Genomic DNA, 16939 nt, shown 5'->3' with positions numbered 1-16939 from the left:
ACAGAAGCCATATTTAAAAATGTATTAATGTCATTGAATTAGATAACAGAATATAAATAATTGCCACTTATATTTATATATATATATATAGAGAGAGAGAGAGAGAGAGAGAGAGAGAGAGAGAGAGAGAGAGCGACACAGAGAGAGAGAGAGAGAGAGAGAGAGAGAGAGCACATTATCACATCTAAATACAATCAAAATACAAACACTTTAGGGTTGTAAACATCAGTAGAACATCTGCTAGGACACCTGTGTGAACAGAACTAAAATGTCCTTGGGACCAGTTGGCTTAAAGTATTTGCAATAATTGCTTAGAAAAGTGAAATTAGTTCTGAGCAAAGGCACATTTTTAAATGTGGCTTACAGTAAGTATTACAATACTTTTTGGGGCCATTGAATGCTAATATTAGAACATAATAATCCACTCCAACCTCAGCTTGTGCTTATATAAGGTATAAATGAACAATAGCTAAGTAAAATGACAGGTTTAAAATAAACACTAACGCAGAACCAATAGATGACTCCAGCTTCCTGGCCGACAGATTTACAAGGACTTCCTGGTCTTCAGCTAATGTATTCGGGAATAGTGGCTGCATTTGAGCTTCAGTTATGTGGAAAAATAGGGGTGGAAAACACAGGGGAAATTTCCCCTTCATATATATATTGTTCCTCCATTTGTGTCTGTATGCTTAAGTGTGACTAAACCCCCACTGTATTCCATGAAAAGCTTATGATAAACTTATGTGTTGTGGTGAGTGTAGGATATGTCAACTGTATTGTCAGCAATGACTAAAGCCGGCTGTATTTACAGAAAATAGTTTAAGTAAATCAGTCTGACGGCATTGTTGTATATTTCATCAACACTGACAAAAAATGGACTGCTGAAATAGAAACATCAACACATCCTTAATTTACTTTAGCACAAGAGGGTAATGTCCCCTTACTGAAAGAGTGGCTCAGTACCCATTTAGCACTGGTAGTGTTGGCTAGTAGTGTGAGCTCACTGTCTATCAATTTACAGGCCTCCACAGTCTGGGCTTTCCCTTATTTAGGGTACCATGACATTACTCTAGAAACACTCAAATAGTAACACTATTTTGGTAGGTGAGAAAAGGAATCATTTCTACAACTTGTAAATGTGTTTAGATGACTATTTGCATAGTTTATTTAATAGAGACCACAGTTACATTGATCTAATTTTGATACATGTTTTTTACCTGTGAATTTAAGGTCTTTAAATTAAGGTTCTTCAATGTTTTTAGGTTGACTTCATTGTATTTATGTTTGTGGTCAAAGAGATCCCAGTGATGTATTTGTTCATGTAATAATAGTCATTTAAAAATAGTAATAAATGTTATAATTTATAATCAGTTCTCAAAAGATTAAGACAATTTATTAAGTATCATCCTAATACTTTAAGTCTTTTTTTGAAATGATAAAAGGACCTTGGGATCTCTCAGACACCAAACAGGACATGAGGACTAAAAATGATCTCCTATGGCATCAGACAGTGAATTCGGTAACACTTTACAATAAGGTTCCATTTGTTAACATTAGTTAACATGAACTAACAATGACCAATACTTTTCCAGCATTTATTAATCTTGGTTAATGTTCATTTTAACATACAATATAGTAATATATATATTTTTTTTTAAATCAAAAGGTGTAACATTAGTTAGTGCACTATGAACTAACACAAACTAACAATGAATAATTGTATTTTTACTAGCTAACATTAACAAAGAATTAAATGCTGTAAAAAAATATATTGTTCATTGTTAGTTCATGATACCTAAAGCATTAACTAATGTTAACAAATGGAACCTTATTATAAAGTGTTTCCATGAATTCTTTTTGCTTTAAATCCTGTCATTTCTCATAAGCGCTACACTGAAACTGCCATTTTCTTCTACTCTAATGATAATCGTGATGGATATTATAGACACTGCCAAAGTGATTTTCATTCACTTTTAAGGGGCAACATATTGAGAGGGAGGGTGGATGGGCAGGTGACTCAGTGTAGAGCGCTGATGCATCTCAGTGCCATCACTACACACAAGAGGTAAACAAGCCCCTGCAGAGGCGTGGAGTGGGTGAAATGAGTGGGCCACATGGTCACCATGGAGACCAGTCTCCACTCTGCAGTGCTTTCCTGGAAAAAAACACCTCTGGCAAGAAGTGTATTCTGGAAAACCTGAATTGTCCTCTTGGTAGCAATTAGTTATGAATGTTTGCATGTGTGTAAGCATAAATACTTTTTATGAGGCTCACTTAGAATCATGCCAGGCATTGTGTTGTAAGAGGTGACTAAGAGCCCACATTAACTCATGTAAGGGTGTACTGTAAGTAGGCTATGTGGGTAGAGGAAAGTAGAGGTGGAACAACTCTTACGTGTTTCAGAACCTGAGCCTTTCTTTTAGCTGCTACAAAATAAAATACACGGTTCCCATACTAATATATAATTCTGCCATACTCATAATTATTCATCAGAAATATTACTATCCACTCTCAAAAAGATTCATGACTGAACACAAAATGTAAAAATTTTATTGAAACAAGTCCCTCACCCTTTCCCACAATAAAAATTCAATAAATAACACACAATTGTTCATCAAATATAAATAATACTATTTTAAATATAACTCTTCAATAAATATGCAAAAAACAAAAACAAAAAAACAACAAAAAAAAAACAAAACAAAAAAAAAAGAGAAACAGTTTTACATAAAAGTGCAAAAGTCATCCCACTTTCACAGTAGCTCTCCAGTGCTACTAACTTAATCTGTGTGCTCCAGTAATGCATTCATAAAATCAGTTATCTCCAAGTGATCCTTCAAGCCTGGTCTCTGAGTCTGTGTCTGCACCAAAAGTCATCCTGAACCCCATGAAACAGGTTCAGATTCATTCAACATCACACAAATAGTGTGTTCGTCTATGACACATTCCATTGTTGCTGTCCCCAGAGTCTTGCTCACTACAGCCATGGGTAGTTTAGCCCACATGTTGTGTGATGAGTTCCTGGTAGACTGTTGACTTTAGGAAACGAGGGTAGCAATCTTTCTCCATGAGGGTGTATATTTTGCTCTGGGCCAGGTTGAAGGAGGAGAGGGTGGGGTGCTCTATATTCTTCAGGGTGATACTTCTAGTTTCATGATCAAGATTAACCTGAAATAGAGGGATAAATAATTTTCTCATTAGTGTTTTTTCCCTAAACATACATAGATTTATAGACTTATATATAAAATACATTTATATTTTTAATAAACTTCTCTATTACTACTTAAATGTAATGCAAACTTGTTGTGTACAGTGCCACTACAGATTCTGATTTGATATACTGTACATTTGTCATACTGTCATGTGTGTTCGTTCAAATATTCTGTGCAGTTCAGTTTAGATCTGTATTTAAATGTCTGAAACAAAATACCAGCCTTTTGTATTCAGTTTGCACTGCTTTCTCTGTTTACTGTATATTCTTAGCTATTGGACAGTTACCTCTCTCGGTGCGTCACAGCAGATGAATTCCTCATAGATTTTCTTGGCTTTGGAGCAGAGCTTGGAGGAATTCTTCGTGATCTTGAAGTCCTCACAGGCCAGATAGAAAGTTATGTTTTCTTCACTGTACTCAGATGATAGAAATGCTCTGAAAGCAGACAGTCCCTCTGCAAAGAAAGATGAAGAAACTGTTAGATGACCACCATAGCCTCTATCCTACAGCCTAGACGAGAATGGCTGATGCTTCTATATTTACTGCTGATGACATTAACTCACCTTTGCAAGCCAGGAGTTCATGGAAAGACAGGCTCCATTTTTTCCTGTCCTCTAAAGTTAGTTTGTCAGTTTTGTGAGAGTGACCCATGATATTTCGCTCTTGCTTCATCAGAAAACTTCCAAACCGAGCCTTTAGCTCCTTTGCCCTGTGAGGAACAAAATTGTCCATCATTTCATTGGGGAAAATATATCAACATGACTTGTTTTAAATATTATCATTTAATACCCTGAAATCAACTGCAAATGCTCAAACCCCTTAATCTGGTGTCTAGTTTTAGAAACAACTCTGATGGCCTGAATAGCAGCATTTTAATAATTTCCCCAGTATTCCCCACTATCTAAAAAAAAAGTAATTTTTAACAGATGTGAAACATACCTTTCCAGACAGTTGATAGGCAGATGCTCTAATGTTCGGCACATGTTAACAGTTCCAAAGATTTCCCACTAGTGGTTGTCTTATAGTTAATGTTGTCTGAGACTTTTGAATCTGTCTGAATGGCAGCAGTGCTGGGCTATTTATACAGTTTCCCCCTCAATAACGTCACTTCCCTCAGCCAATAGAACACAAGCTGTGGAGGGAGGGGGATTTTCTGCCCTTCAAGCAGCCTTTACTATTCAGAGAATCATTTCCAGAAAGCACTGCCCTAAAGACTCACTTTTTCCTCCCAAGCTAAATTGTCTTCATTTGTTACGTGCATCATATGGAAATCAGAGTTTTTTTATTTGGTATTTCAGTGTTGGATTTTTGGATTCCATTGTGGGAAATCACTTTACAATAATTTATTTTTATTGCTTTGTGTGCTTTATCAGTTAGCTACCTACTAATACAACTAAATGTGTAAATCAGTGTTCACATGGTGAATCTCATGAAACCTGTCAATTACACCCTACATAAAAAATATGAAATTATATTTTGCTTATAGAAAATGAATAGCATAAAAATTTTTAACAGCATTAAAAATGTTTGTATTATTACACTACTTTCATGACAATTAAGACAGGAGGAAGCCCGCCTACACACTTTATGACCCTATACACCGTGTGAACTCATCTAGCATTCAAGAGGAGGCTCTTAAAATCATTGTCAGAAAACAGGAAATAGAGATAAATAATTTGTGGGAATGGGAAAATCTCGTGAAAAGTGAGGGGGGACTGGAAATAAGGAGACAAATCTGTGTAGGTGATAAGCACAGACTAATTATGATTTTATTTTACAATTCTGCCAAACAAAGCCAAGATTGTCCAGCCAAATGTGGATAATAAAATAGTTTCACCCCATTTTCTCTGAATCTGAAGACAGTTGAGCCAAACCTATCTGTCACAGGACAGGCTATAGTCTAAGAAACCCATTCTTGGTTATAACTCCATTGACAAAATGTGTAGTTACTGTGTTTTGCCTTTGCATGGCAGTATTATTGTCCCAGTATTCCTTTGGAGCCAGGTTTTGGCAAAATTAAGAATGTAAAAATTGGCCATGCCCCACAGGCAAGGCAAGGCAAGTTTATTTATAAAGCACATTTCATACACAATGGCAATTCAAAGTGCTTTACATAAAAATTATAAAGAAAATACAGAATGTTGAATTGGAATAACAGGAAGATAGAAATTCAGCACAGTCACAAAAACAGTCTTAGGTGTACAGCTTAAAGTTTCCAACTTGTAGGGCGACCAAATTATTGACCATTGACCAATTTTTATGACTAACTCTCCTTTGGCTGAGGTTTTCTGATTGTCACATAATATTTACACTGCGTGCACAATTATTAGGCAAGTGAGTATTCTGATCTTATCATTATTTCCATGCAAAATTTCCAACTCCAAACCATATAAACTTGAATGCTTGTTGGATTCAATAATTTTCAGGTGATATATATTTGTGTAATAAGGGAGGGTGTGGTGAAAGTGACTAACACCTTATATCAAGGTGTGCAGAATTATTAGGCAGCTTCATTAACAATGAAGGCCAAAAACGAGATTTAACTGGCACTGAAAAGTAAAAAAATTTAAAATGCCTTTCAGATGGATGCAACACTCTTGAAATAGCTAAACTATTGAGGCGTGACCACTGGACAATCAAATGTTTAGTTGCGAATAGTCAACTGGGATGCAAAAAACGCATGGAGAAGAAAAGGAGCAAATTAACTGCAAAAGACTTGAGAAGAATTAAACGTGAAGCTACAAGGAACCCATTACCCTCCAGTGCCACCATATTCCAGAACTGCAACCTACCTGGAGTGTCCAGAAGTACAAGGTGTCAAGTGCTCAGAGACATTGCCAAGGTCAAGAAGGCTGAAACATGACCACCACAAGATTCACAAGTTGAAGCGTCAAGATTGGACAAAGAAATGCCTGAAGGCAGATTTTTCAAAGGTTTTATGAAATGAGAGAGACTCTTGATGGACCAGATGGATGGGCCCGTGACTGGATCACTAATGGACACAGGGCACCATTTTAAGTCAGGTGCCAGCAAGGTGGAGGAGGGGTACTGGTATGGGCTGCTATCATTAAGGATGAGGTAGTTGGACCTTTTCGAGTTAAAGATGGACTGAAACTCAACTCTCAAACCTACTGCCAGTTTCTGGAAAGTACTTTCTTCAAGCAGTGATACAGGAAGAAGTCCTCAGCATTCAAGAAGGCCAAGATCTTTATGCAGGACAAAGCTCCATCACATGCATCCAAGTACTCCACTGCTTGGCTAGCCAGTAAGGGCCTCAAAGATGCCCAGATAATGACTTGGCCCCCTTCCTCACCTGACTTAAATCCAATTGAGAACTTGTGGGCCCTTCTCAAACGAGAGATTTACAGTGAGGGAAGACAATACACCTCTTTGAACAGCATTTGGGAGGCTGTGGTTGCTGCTTCAGTGAAAATTGATCGTGAACAGATCAAGAAACTGACAGACTCCATGGATGGAAGGCTCATGGCAGTTATTGAAAAGAAGGGTGGCTATATTGGTCACTGAACATTTTTGAAAGGCCAAAACATTTTTGTTACTTATTTATTGTTAAAAATTGAGAATAAACAAGTGAGTTGGGAGAAATTATTTTTGTAATTTAGTTGCCTTATAATTGTGCACACTTATATATTCCCCTGAGAAAGACAAAACTCACTTTTCCCTTGTTAAACATTCAGGTTTAAGGTTCAATAACATTTTGGATTTACTGAGAGCATTGTGTTTGTTCAACAATAAAATAATCCTGAGGAATACAATTTGCCTAATAATTGTGCATGCAGTGTAGTATGGATAGTATGTTAAAAGAGACGCAGGGCTTGTTTCTCCTCTCACATGGCCTCACCTATGTTTTTGCTCATTGTACTGTATTTTCTGACTTTTTTTGCTATTGACATGCCAGTGCCAGATTTACAAGTCACATACAGAGGTTGCTCTACAAATATCTGAAAGATAGTTGGAAAAAATCCATCATATGCTATTTTTATTTATCATATTAGTTTGAATTTCCCTGAAACGTACTATATTTGATGTTGTCTTGATATAGTCCACATTTTCTGTTAAAAATGGCAATGCATAGTAAGCATTAGTCTGATGAAATACGTGTTCTATTTAATAATTTTCAGAGTTCGGGAATGCACTTTTAAAAGTGTACTTGCCTTATCGATTTTTCTGGCTGAGAGTGGCAGAGCCTGTGATGCCTATGATGTAGAAACTGGCAATCTTTACTTTTTCTTTTTGTTGTATGTCAAAACAAGCTCTTCTGGCAGTTTGGTTTATTGTATGATTTAATGAACATAAACATGCTCAGCTCAATATATGACAACCTTTAATTTGTGTGATGTGAGCAGTATTACTGTCCTGAATTAAAAACAATTTTGTCATGAAGTTCGCCAGTGTGACAAATTTTTCCATTGACTGGTGGGTTCTAAGGCAACAGTTTATGTCAATAACATTTCTGCGACATTAAACTCACCTGTATAATGTGTTTTGGGCACAGAGTTTAATAATGTGTATTAAAAATCTTTGATGCTTGCCCACGGCATGTGCCTGGTCATCCAGGTATTTCTTGCTTACTGTTTGATGAATACTGAGAAATTAGACATACTACTTCATTGGCATACTGTTTCTGACTTACTATAAAGTAGGGGGAGTACTGTATGGATATTGGGACACAGCGTGACTCATATTTCTCATTCTTTGAAGTTTCTCCTGTTCAAAGTCAATGAGCTGAAGTGCTAGACTGCTTTGGGGGCTTTTCTTGCCTTAAAGACTGACTATAGCATGAGCCCTAAGCATGTGTGCAGGCTGTGAAGGAGCATATTATAAATTGTACCCGCTGAACAAATACACCCTTTCACTGAACCAGTCGTGTCGGTTGTTTGAGTCTGAAAAAGATGAGACGTCTCGTTCATGAACGAACTGAATGTACTGGTTTACTTGTTTGCAAATTAAATGAATTAATCACTCAGTCATCTCGTTCGTAAACGAGGATTTCCTGACTGACTGAACGGGAGGTGTTATAGCCATTCGTTCAGTTCGGCATGTGTGTCAATCATGTTCAACGAGCAAAGAAAGCGATGAAATGCATTAAAGCAAGTTTATAGGTATGCACATATTCCAAATTTATGAATGTGTAAAAATGACTGAAGACCATAAAGTTAAAATCACATAAATTACGAAAGGAAATGTTGTGCTTTGGTGCAGTGTTACTTGACATTTAGGCCTTTCTTAAACTTTTTCTATGCCTTGGTAAAAGTGAAGCCCAACATTTGACAAAATAAGACCTACTTTCTTGGTTATGGTGTTAAAACTGTATTTTTAAAGTGTTTTCGTTCATTTGTAGACATGAAAATTCCATTGGTATTGCTTTGTCCTGCTTTTAAAGACTAACTATAGTACGAGCCAATAGCATTCAAGTGTGGGCTGTGAAGGAGCATATCATTGGTTTGACCCAGGTTCCGATCCCGCTTTAAAACCAGGAACTAATTGTGGATGAGCACAATTCGGAGGTTGCATTTTCCCCTCTAACATTCAATTTTTACTCCACTGATGGTTAGGTTTAGGTGTTGGATTTGGGTTGAGGGTTTCAGTTTATAAAATATGCATTATTTTTTACTGTACTAAAGCATGTACAGCTGAAAACATCTAGCTTAACAACTTGCTTTTTGCGCCCCTCCATGGACATTTCATCTGGAAAATGGAACTCACACGTACCTATACACCCAACAACATTTACCGCTTTGGCCACTGGGGGCAGTATTTTGCATTTTGGTAAGAACAGGCAAATTTTAGCTAAAGAAAAGTCAGCCTACTGTTTCCGACTTCACTGTGAGATCAGTCTGGTGCCGCTCAGCCAGAAAAATCACATAAGAAAATGTAAACATGTGAAAACTGATGTGCATTATCAAATACATAGAATGTATGATAGTCCTTACTGTAGAGAGCACATCAATATGAAGAAAAAGCTAAATCCCAGAAATTTTAGCCAATTTTAAAATCCCGGCCGGACGCTTTTTTCCAGTTCAAAAAAGTCTGGGAAAAAGAGGACTTATGGTCACCCTACCAACTTGTAAGCCTGATTCATGTTGTTTCGCTCCATTTTGCAGAGTTTAGGGTAAATGAGTGCATCCTGGGAAATTCAGATTTCTTCCATCATTATTCTTAAAACGAAAGTAAATTTCTTAAATAAATAACATAAAATCTTTCCGGAAATACCCAAGATGTTGATAATGATAACATAGGAATTGAAAAATTAAATGTAAAACTACACTTAAGTTGAAAACTTTGAATATAATTTCACTTTAATTACAAATCTATATCCTTTTTGCTACTTCAATTAAAATTCAGGAATTGAATTACACTGAACGTAAAATGCACTCTCAATTCAATTCTGAATGGTACATAGTCATGTTTAAAGCAAAGCAAAAGAATCAACCTAAAATATTATAATATTTTATCTTTTTAAGTGAGTGCAAAACCAAAGACTAAAATGTTGAAGAGTAAAATAATTACTTCCAGCATTCTTTTGATAAGCAGTGGGAATTATACTGTAATCTCTTCTATCAGCAATAACATGTTTTGTTTACTAGCTTTAGTATTGATTTATCACTGAAAAGACTGGCATTAGATTCCAGCAGTGAACTTTATTACATTAATTTGAAGGACAAATATGTTTACAAATATGCTCTGTTTACATGCTCAATCAAGGGTCAGTGTTTTTGGGGACAGATATGACACACTTCCTCTATCTATTCACTGTCACTTTAGTTTGAAAGTAAACATGTTTTCTTTGTTAGCGCCCTGGCAGATGTACTGTATGTATGAATGTATATGTAATGACTGCATCCACAAGAGCAGGTATGGACTCGAGTTTATGCAAAACCTGATCATACATTTTATCTATGGTATATTACACTCATCAATGATTAGGTGAATATGATTACTTCATGGTTTCTACACGGGACCAGATCCAATGTCTCTGAGGCTGCTTTCAGTGTGATCATGTTGTTACTGAACAATTCTGGCACCTAGGGTTGCCGCCCGTCCCATAAAATAAAGGATCATCCCGTATTTAAAGATAAAATATTTAAAGGTGTCCCATATTTTTCAATTTGAAGGTGTCAATACTACACATACCACAGTTCCAGGTTATTAGGGTGTGTGTCATGCACACAGACAATCTTTTGTGGCTGAATTGTTGTTTGCCGGAAAGCTGTATGCCCCTAGGATTTGTCTTCCTGTTGCATTAAACAGCGGGGATAAATAACAGGGAACTCTGAACCACAATGCCATTTCTATTTAAAACTTTGCTTAATGCTTCACTGGAAGTTGGGTTGTCCTGCTTATATACTGTAATTTAACACAAAAATATACTATATTGATTTATATGCCCATTTCTAGGTCACATATTTGTTACATTGTAATCAGGTTATTTTAGCTGAAAAGGATGTGACACATGTTGCCACACCAATAGAGTCTGGATATAAGTTAATAAAGGTTTTCTTCATATCTGACCAAAGAACTCCATTTGCAGGCCTATAATTGGGTCACATGAAGATCTATAAAGAATAAATTATCCTTGTGCAATCTTGATTTTTATGAGGCATATTATGTCCTCATAAGCTAGTGTTGGGTTCGAGTCCACCTTAGTCAAGTCAAGTCAGAGTCTTTAAACAATCAAGTCCGAGTCCAAAAGGGGCCGAGTCAGACTCAAGACCAAGTTCATAACAGGCTGAGTCGAGTCCGAATGAATCTGTTCAAGAATCTGAATTAAAATTGTAACTGTAAACTCAACATCAATATTTTAAGATTATTTTAACCTTCACAACTAAGAAAAGCAATTTGTCAATATAAATGCAAAAAACAATTGATTATTATTTGTATACAATTGATTAGTGTCCTGCTGAACAAATTTCAAAGTGGTTTCAGAATGAAAGCATATGCTTTAGGTGTATGAAGACAAAACTGTCCTTCAGCACACTTCTTCTCTCAGTTCTGTTGACATTTCAATTATTTGTTACTTTTCCCCTCCACTCAAACATACACCAAAGAAAGTGAAAGCTGCGTTAGTCATTAAAACCAGAGCTATTAGTATTATTTAGAATTTTTATTTAGTTTTTATTTCTACTTCATTTTCAATTTTTCCATTCAATTTAGTTTAGTTTTATTTAAAATGATGGGTGAAATACATTTAAAGTAATTAATTAAATACATTTAATGTTTTTAATACATTTAATAAATGGTAATATTAAAACATTTATTAATGCCCATAACATTAAATACAACAACATAAAATAAAAACAGAAAAGATCAGATACCATTAAAAAAATATTTATATACTACAGTACTACATTTCACACTTTTCAGTCCTCCTGCTGTGTCCATGTATAGCCTACATCCCTAAAGTCAAGATCAAACTCACCTTGGGCTGACGTTTTGTTCTTTTCACATTATATTTAAAATGGATAATAGGTGAATAGAGACTTCTCCCTTCACTTGTGTTCTTCATTGTATTTTCTGACTTTTTTGCCATTGAAACGCAGGTGCCAGCTTTACAGGTAACACACAGGGGTTGCACTACAAATATGTGACGGTCTGAGTTGTACAATTTCCATGGTCTATTTCATCAGTCGTATTAGTTTAAATGTCCCTGATACAAAGTAAATTTGATTTTGTCTCTATATAGTCAACTTTTTCAGTTAGAAATGACTTTGCGTAGTAAGCTTGAGTCTGATAAAACATGTGTTCTATTTAATAATTTGCAGAGTTGGGGAACATACTTTTTAAAGTGTACTTATGTTATAGATATTTCTGGATGAGAGCGGCAGAGCACGTCTGGCGAATGGCGATCTCTTTCCCGCACACACATATAGCACGGGCGCGCGGGCGCGCGGGCGAGAGAGTTAAAAAAGTACTTTGAAAGAGTGCGTGTTGCTGCTCTCAGCCAGAACAATCACATGTAAGGACATATACGCATAAAATGATGCACAGTATCAAATACACAGAATGTATGATAATACTAACTGTAGAGAGCACATCAATATGAAGACAAAGCCAAATCCCGGCCGGATGCTTTTTTCAGGTCTGAAAAAACAGGACATGTCTGGGGAAAAGAGGACGTACTGTATGGTCACCCTATGTTACGTTATTTATTTTTTTGTTTGTTTGTTTGCTCATTTTTCATTGCATCACAAATGCCATGGACTCGGCCGAACTCTGAAAAAAATCCCAAGTCTGAAAGGCTCGAGTCCGAATTAAGTCGGAGTAAAAATGCATCTGAGTCTGAACACGAGTACCCCAACTCTATCATAAGCCTTAGGTTAATAACTATAAATAAACCTATCCCAAACACTTTTCTAAAGTAATCATACCATATTAACAATGAAAGCTTGTTTGTGAGGTATAATAAATCCTTAGGTCAAGTCAGCAGTGAAGGAGGGAAAAACAATTTAATTAAATTCAGTCCAATTTTCAATCCAATACAGTGAATATATATACACCTATCAGCCACAACATTAAAACCACCTGTGTAATATGTTGTAGGTCCCCCTTTTGCCGCCAAAACAGTGCCAACCCGTATCTCAGAACATTCTGGGATGCTATTCTTCTCACCACAATTGTACAGAGTGGTTATCTGAGTTAACATAGACTTTGTCAGTTCAAACCAGTCTGCTGTTTTGGCGGCACAAGGGGGACCTACATAATATTAGGCATGTGGTTTGTATATATATATATATATATATATATATATATATATATATATATATATATATATATATATATATAGTATACTGTGTGCATATATAAATATATATATATATATATATATATATATATATACAGATCAGCCACAAAATTAAAACCATCTGCATAATATTGTGTAGGTCCCCCTTGTGCTGCCAAAACAGCGCCAACCCACATCTCAGAATGGCATTCTGAGATGCTATTCTTCTCACCACAATTATACAGAGCAGTTATCTGAGTTACCGTAGACTTTGTCAGTTCAAACCAGTCTGGCCATTCTTTGTTGACCTCTCTCATCAACAAGGTGCTTACTGGATGTTTTTTTGTTTTTGGCACCATTTAGAGTATATTTTAGAGATTGTTGTGCATGAAAATCCCAGGAGATCAGCAGTTACAGAAATACTCAAAACAGCCCATCTGGCACCAACATTCGCTCACATAATACATAATTGTTGGAACTGCGCTCTGGTGAGTACCGGCCTACTTCGAGAATTGGTTACCACAGTAACCAGTGGTGGAAAAAGTACTCAATTTCCATACTTCAGTAAATGTACAGATACCACACAAATGTATTACATAAGTTAAAGTAAAAGTCATCTATGAAAAAACTACTCAAGTAAAAGTAAAAGCACGTCCAGCACTGAGTTGCCCAATCAGCGGGAGAGTGATAAAGGAGGAGCCAGGGATGCCAGAGAGAGAAACGAACGCAGCCGCTGTGTGTGTCAATGTGTCTTTATGTTTCAGTTTTATGTTGGTGTCTAATTAAAGTCTTTGTGAGTGTTAACCCAGTTCCTGCTTCCTCCTTTCCCGATGAACAAGAGGCTTGTCTGCCACAATCTTATAAAATGTGAGTCTCATATAGGTAATATTGGATACAATAAATATTAACTTTTCTGATTAATATTTTCTCTTCAATTTTCAATTTTATTCAATAATTTTTTTCTAGGGAAAAAAAGCCTATCTAGGAACCTGAGATGCAAATTTGCATGTGCTATACAGTAATCTCTGTGTACAATGCATCTTTATTATTTTATTTTTTTGCTGAAATTATGTCCTTGTACTGTGCCTAAACACATAAATAAATTAAGTCGCAGGTGGATAAGGACTGGGCATTTTATTCAGAAAAGAAGCTATAGTTCATGGAAATGAACATGAACAGAATATAAATAATTCAAACAATAATATCAATAATTGTATTATGTATAAATTCAACATATTTACCCTGAACAATTTTGAGTTAAGGCTACCCTTTTAAAAAATAATTACTACACTACAAGCTATTAACAATAGAGCGCAACAGTGCCCACATGTACAAATGTATAAGTAGTTTATGGGTGAGTTATTCACAGGGGAGTGCACGGTTGCTCCAAGACACGTTTCGCAGGTTTTGTTGGCTGCGGTTCTCTGACTGGTGGGTCTTTCTCTGCTGAACCATGGGTAATATAGTTGTTTATCATGAATTCCGCTGTCAAACACAATTTTTAAACAATGAAGTTGAGATAACGCAGATGTATGTCTTCAACAGAAGCATATACCATAAATGAACAACCTCATAGCTCACAGTAGGTCTGTCTTTAAAGGTTTCTAAGTTAACGTTGAAAATAATTTAATCTATGGGATAAATGAATGGGATTTTTACTTCCGGAACCAGACTGTTGCACTCTATGGGGCCTAACTACACAAATATCAGTATTAAACAGCATTTGAACAGATATACCAGTGTAAATAAATGTTAACACATTTATGTAAATTAATTAATCAAAAACAGTAGTGAACAGCAGCATTTAACAAAATATTCAGCAACAAATAAGAAGTGAAATAACACGTAGGGTATTCTGCGTAAAACTTAAATGAATCGTCCTTTAATACGGTTCATTTACACTCCTCCGAACAAACCAATTCGCTAAAATGAATCGAACTTCCCAATACCTCATATGAGAGGCAAAGGATGAAGAACCTTACTTTAGGAGAGCTTCATATTCCTGAATCGTCCAAACAAACCGATTCACTAAAATGAATAGGACTTTCTAAAGATTCATATGAAAGAGCTGTTTGGGAGAACACGTTTAATCAGTGTCTTCTTCTTGAATAGAGTACACATAAACAAGTGCTCATATGGGTGAAAGTGTCAGGAAAGTGTTCCGATTCCGGGACATTTTACGAATGGAATTTTATTTTTCCAGGACATATCGCCAAAAACCAGGACAATTCTGGAGAAATTGATAGGTGACAACTAGAGTTGGGGTTCTCGAGTTTGGACTTGAGTCCAAGACATGAGTCCAATTTTAATGGACTTGAACTTGTCACGGACTCGGATGCATTTTTACTCGGACTTGACTCGGACTTGAGCCTTTGGGACTCGTTTCCAGCCGAGTCCATGGCATTTGATTTGTGATGCAATGAACAAAATAAATAAATAAAAATAACAAAACAGATATAAATGGACACTCTGTCTGCAATCAGTTGTAGCACCCCCTGATGTCCTAGACGTAGCCAGAGTTTGTTTCACCGTGTTGAGCAAACACACCTGCAGAGCGGCACACTCAGTCAACCAATACGCTTGAATGTTACTATGGAGACTGCTGTATAACATCGATTACTGAGGTGGCTGGCACAACGAACACATAAAGACAGGTATGTAGACAATATACTAGAAACTACAAGGCAGTTTCGCACGGCACGGGACCTGACAACTGGTAAAATCGCATGCGGCGTTTGTGCAGCCAAGACAGTGCTCGCATCATGGTTGCATCGTGGTTAAGAACTTCATTAAGTCAAGTCACTCACATCATGTCTCTCACAGTTTACTAAAACAACATACACTATATTGCCAAAAGTATTCGCTCACCCATCCAAATAATTGAATTCAGATGTTCCAATCACTTCCATGGCCACAGGTGTATAAATGAAGCACCTAGGCATGCAGACTGCTTCTACAAACATTTGTGAAAGAATGGGCCGCTCTCAGGAGCTCAGTGAATTCCAGCGTGGTACTGTGATAGGATGTCACCTGTGCAACAAGTCCAGTCGTGAAATTTCCTCGCTACTAAATATTCCACAGTCAACTGTCAGTGGTATTATAACAAAGTGGAAGCAATTGGGAATGACAGCAACGAAGCCACGAAGTGGTAGGCCACGTAAAATGACAGAGCGGGGTCGGCGGATGCTGAGGCGCATGGTGCGCAGAGGTCGCCAACTTTCTGCAGAGTCAATCGCTACAGACCTCCAAAGTTCATGTGGCCTTCAGATTAGCTCAAGAACAGTGCATAGAGAGCTTCATGGAATGGGTTTCCATGGCCGAGCAGCTGCATCCAAGCCATACATCACCAAGTGCAATGCAAAGCGTCGGATGCAATGGTGTAAAGCACGCCGCCACTGGACTCTAGAGCAGTGGAGACGCGTTCTCTGGAGTGACAAATCACGCTTCTCCATCTGGCAATCTGATGGACGAGTCTGGGTTTGGCGGTTGCCAGGAGAACGGTACTTGTCTGACTGCATTGTGCCAACTGTGAAGTTTGGTGGAGGGGGGGATTATGGTGTGGGGTTGTTTTTCAGGAGCTGGACTTGGCCCCTTAGTTCCAGTGAAAGGAACTCTGAATGCTTCAGCATACCAAGAGATTTTGGACAATTCCATGCTCCCAACTTTGTGGGAACAGTTTGGGGATGGCCCCTTCCTGTTCCAACATGACTGCGCACCAGTGCACAAAGCAAGGTCCATAAAGACATGGATGAGCGAGTTTGGTGTGGAAGAACTTGACTGGCCTGCACAGAGTCCTGACCTCAACCCGACAGAGCACCTTTGGGATGAATTAGAGCGAAGACTGCGAGCCAGGCCTTCTCAAATCAAATCAAATCAAATCACTTTATTGTCACACAGCCATATACACAAGTGCAATGGTGTGTGAAATTCTTGGGTGCAGTTCCGATCAACATAGCAGTCGTGACAGTGATGAGACATATACCAATTTA

The 16939-nt window shown here is 37.1% G+C and overlaps 1 protein-coding gene across 1 annotated transcript; it reads right to left on the bottom strand.

The window, feature by feature from the left end:
* Positions 1 to 2540: 2540 nt before the first annotated feature.
* rgs5b (regulator of G protein signaling 5b) lies at positions 2541 to 4257 on the bottom strand. Its single transcript, XM_051701577.1, has 4 exons — positions 4151 to 4257; positions 3775 to 3920; positions 3499 to 3665; positions 2541 to 3168 (listed from the first exon to the last, which is right to left on the bottom strand). The coding sequence occupies exons 1-4, from the start codon at positions 4192 to 4194 to the stop codon at positions 2995 to 2997; spliced, it is 531 nt and encodes a 176-aa protein (XP_051557537.1). The 5' UTR covers positions 4195 to 4257; the 3' UTR covers positions 2541 to 2994.
* Between the last annotated feature and the right edge of the window lie 12682 nt (positions 4258 to 16939).

The sequence above is a fragment of the Myxocyprinus asiaticus genome, chromosome 6 (genome assembly GCF_019703515.2).
Source record: "Myxocyprinus asiaticus isolate MX2 ecotype Aquarium Trade chromosome 6, UBuf_Myxa_2, whole genome shotgun sequence".
Classification (NCBI taxonomy): Eukaryota; Metazoa; Chordata; class Actinopteri; order Cypriniformes; family Catostomidae; genus Myxocyprinus; species Myxocyprinus asiaticus.
This window is presented reverse-complemented; position numbering and strand designations above follow the sequence as displayed.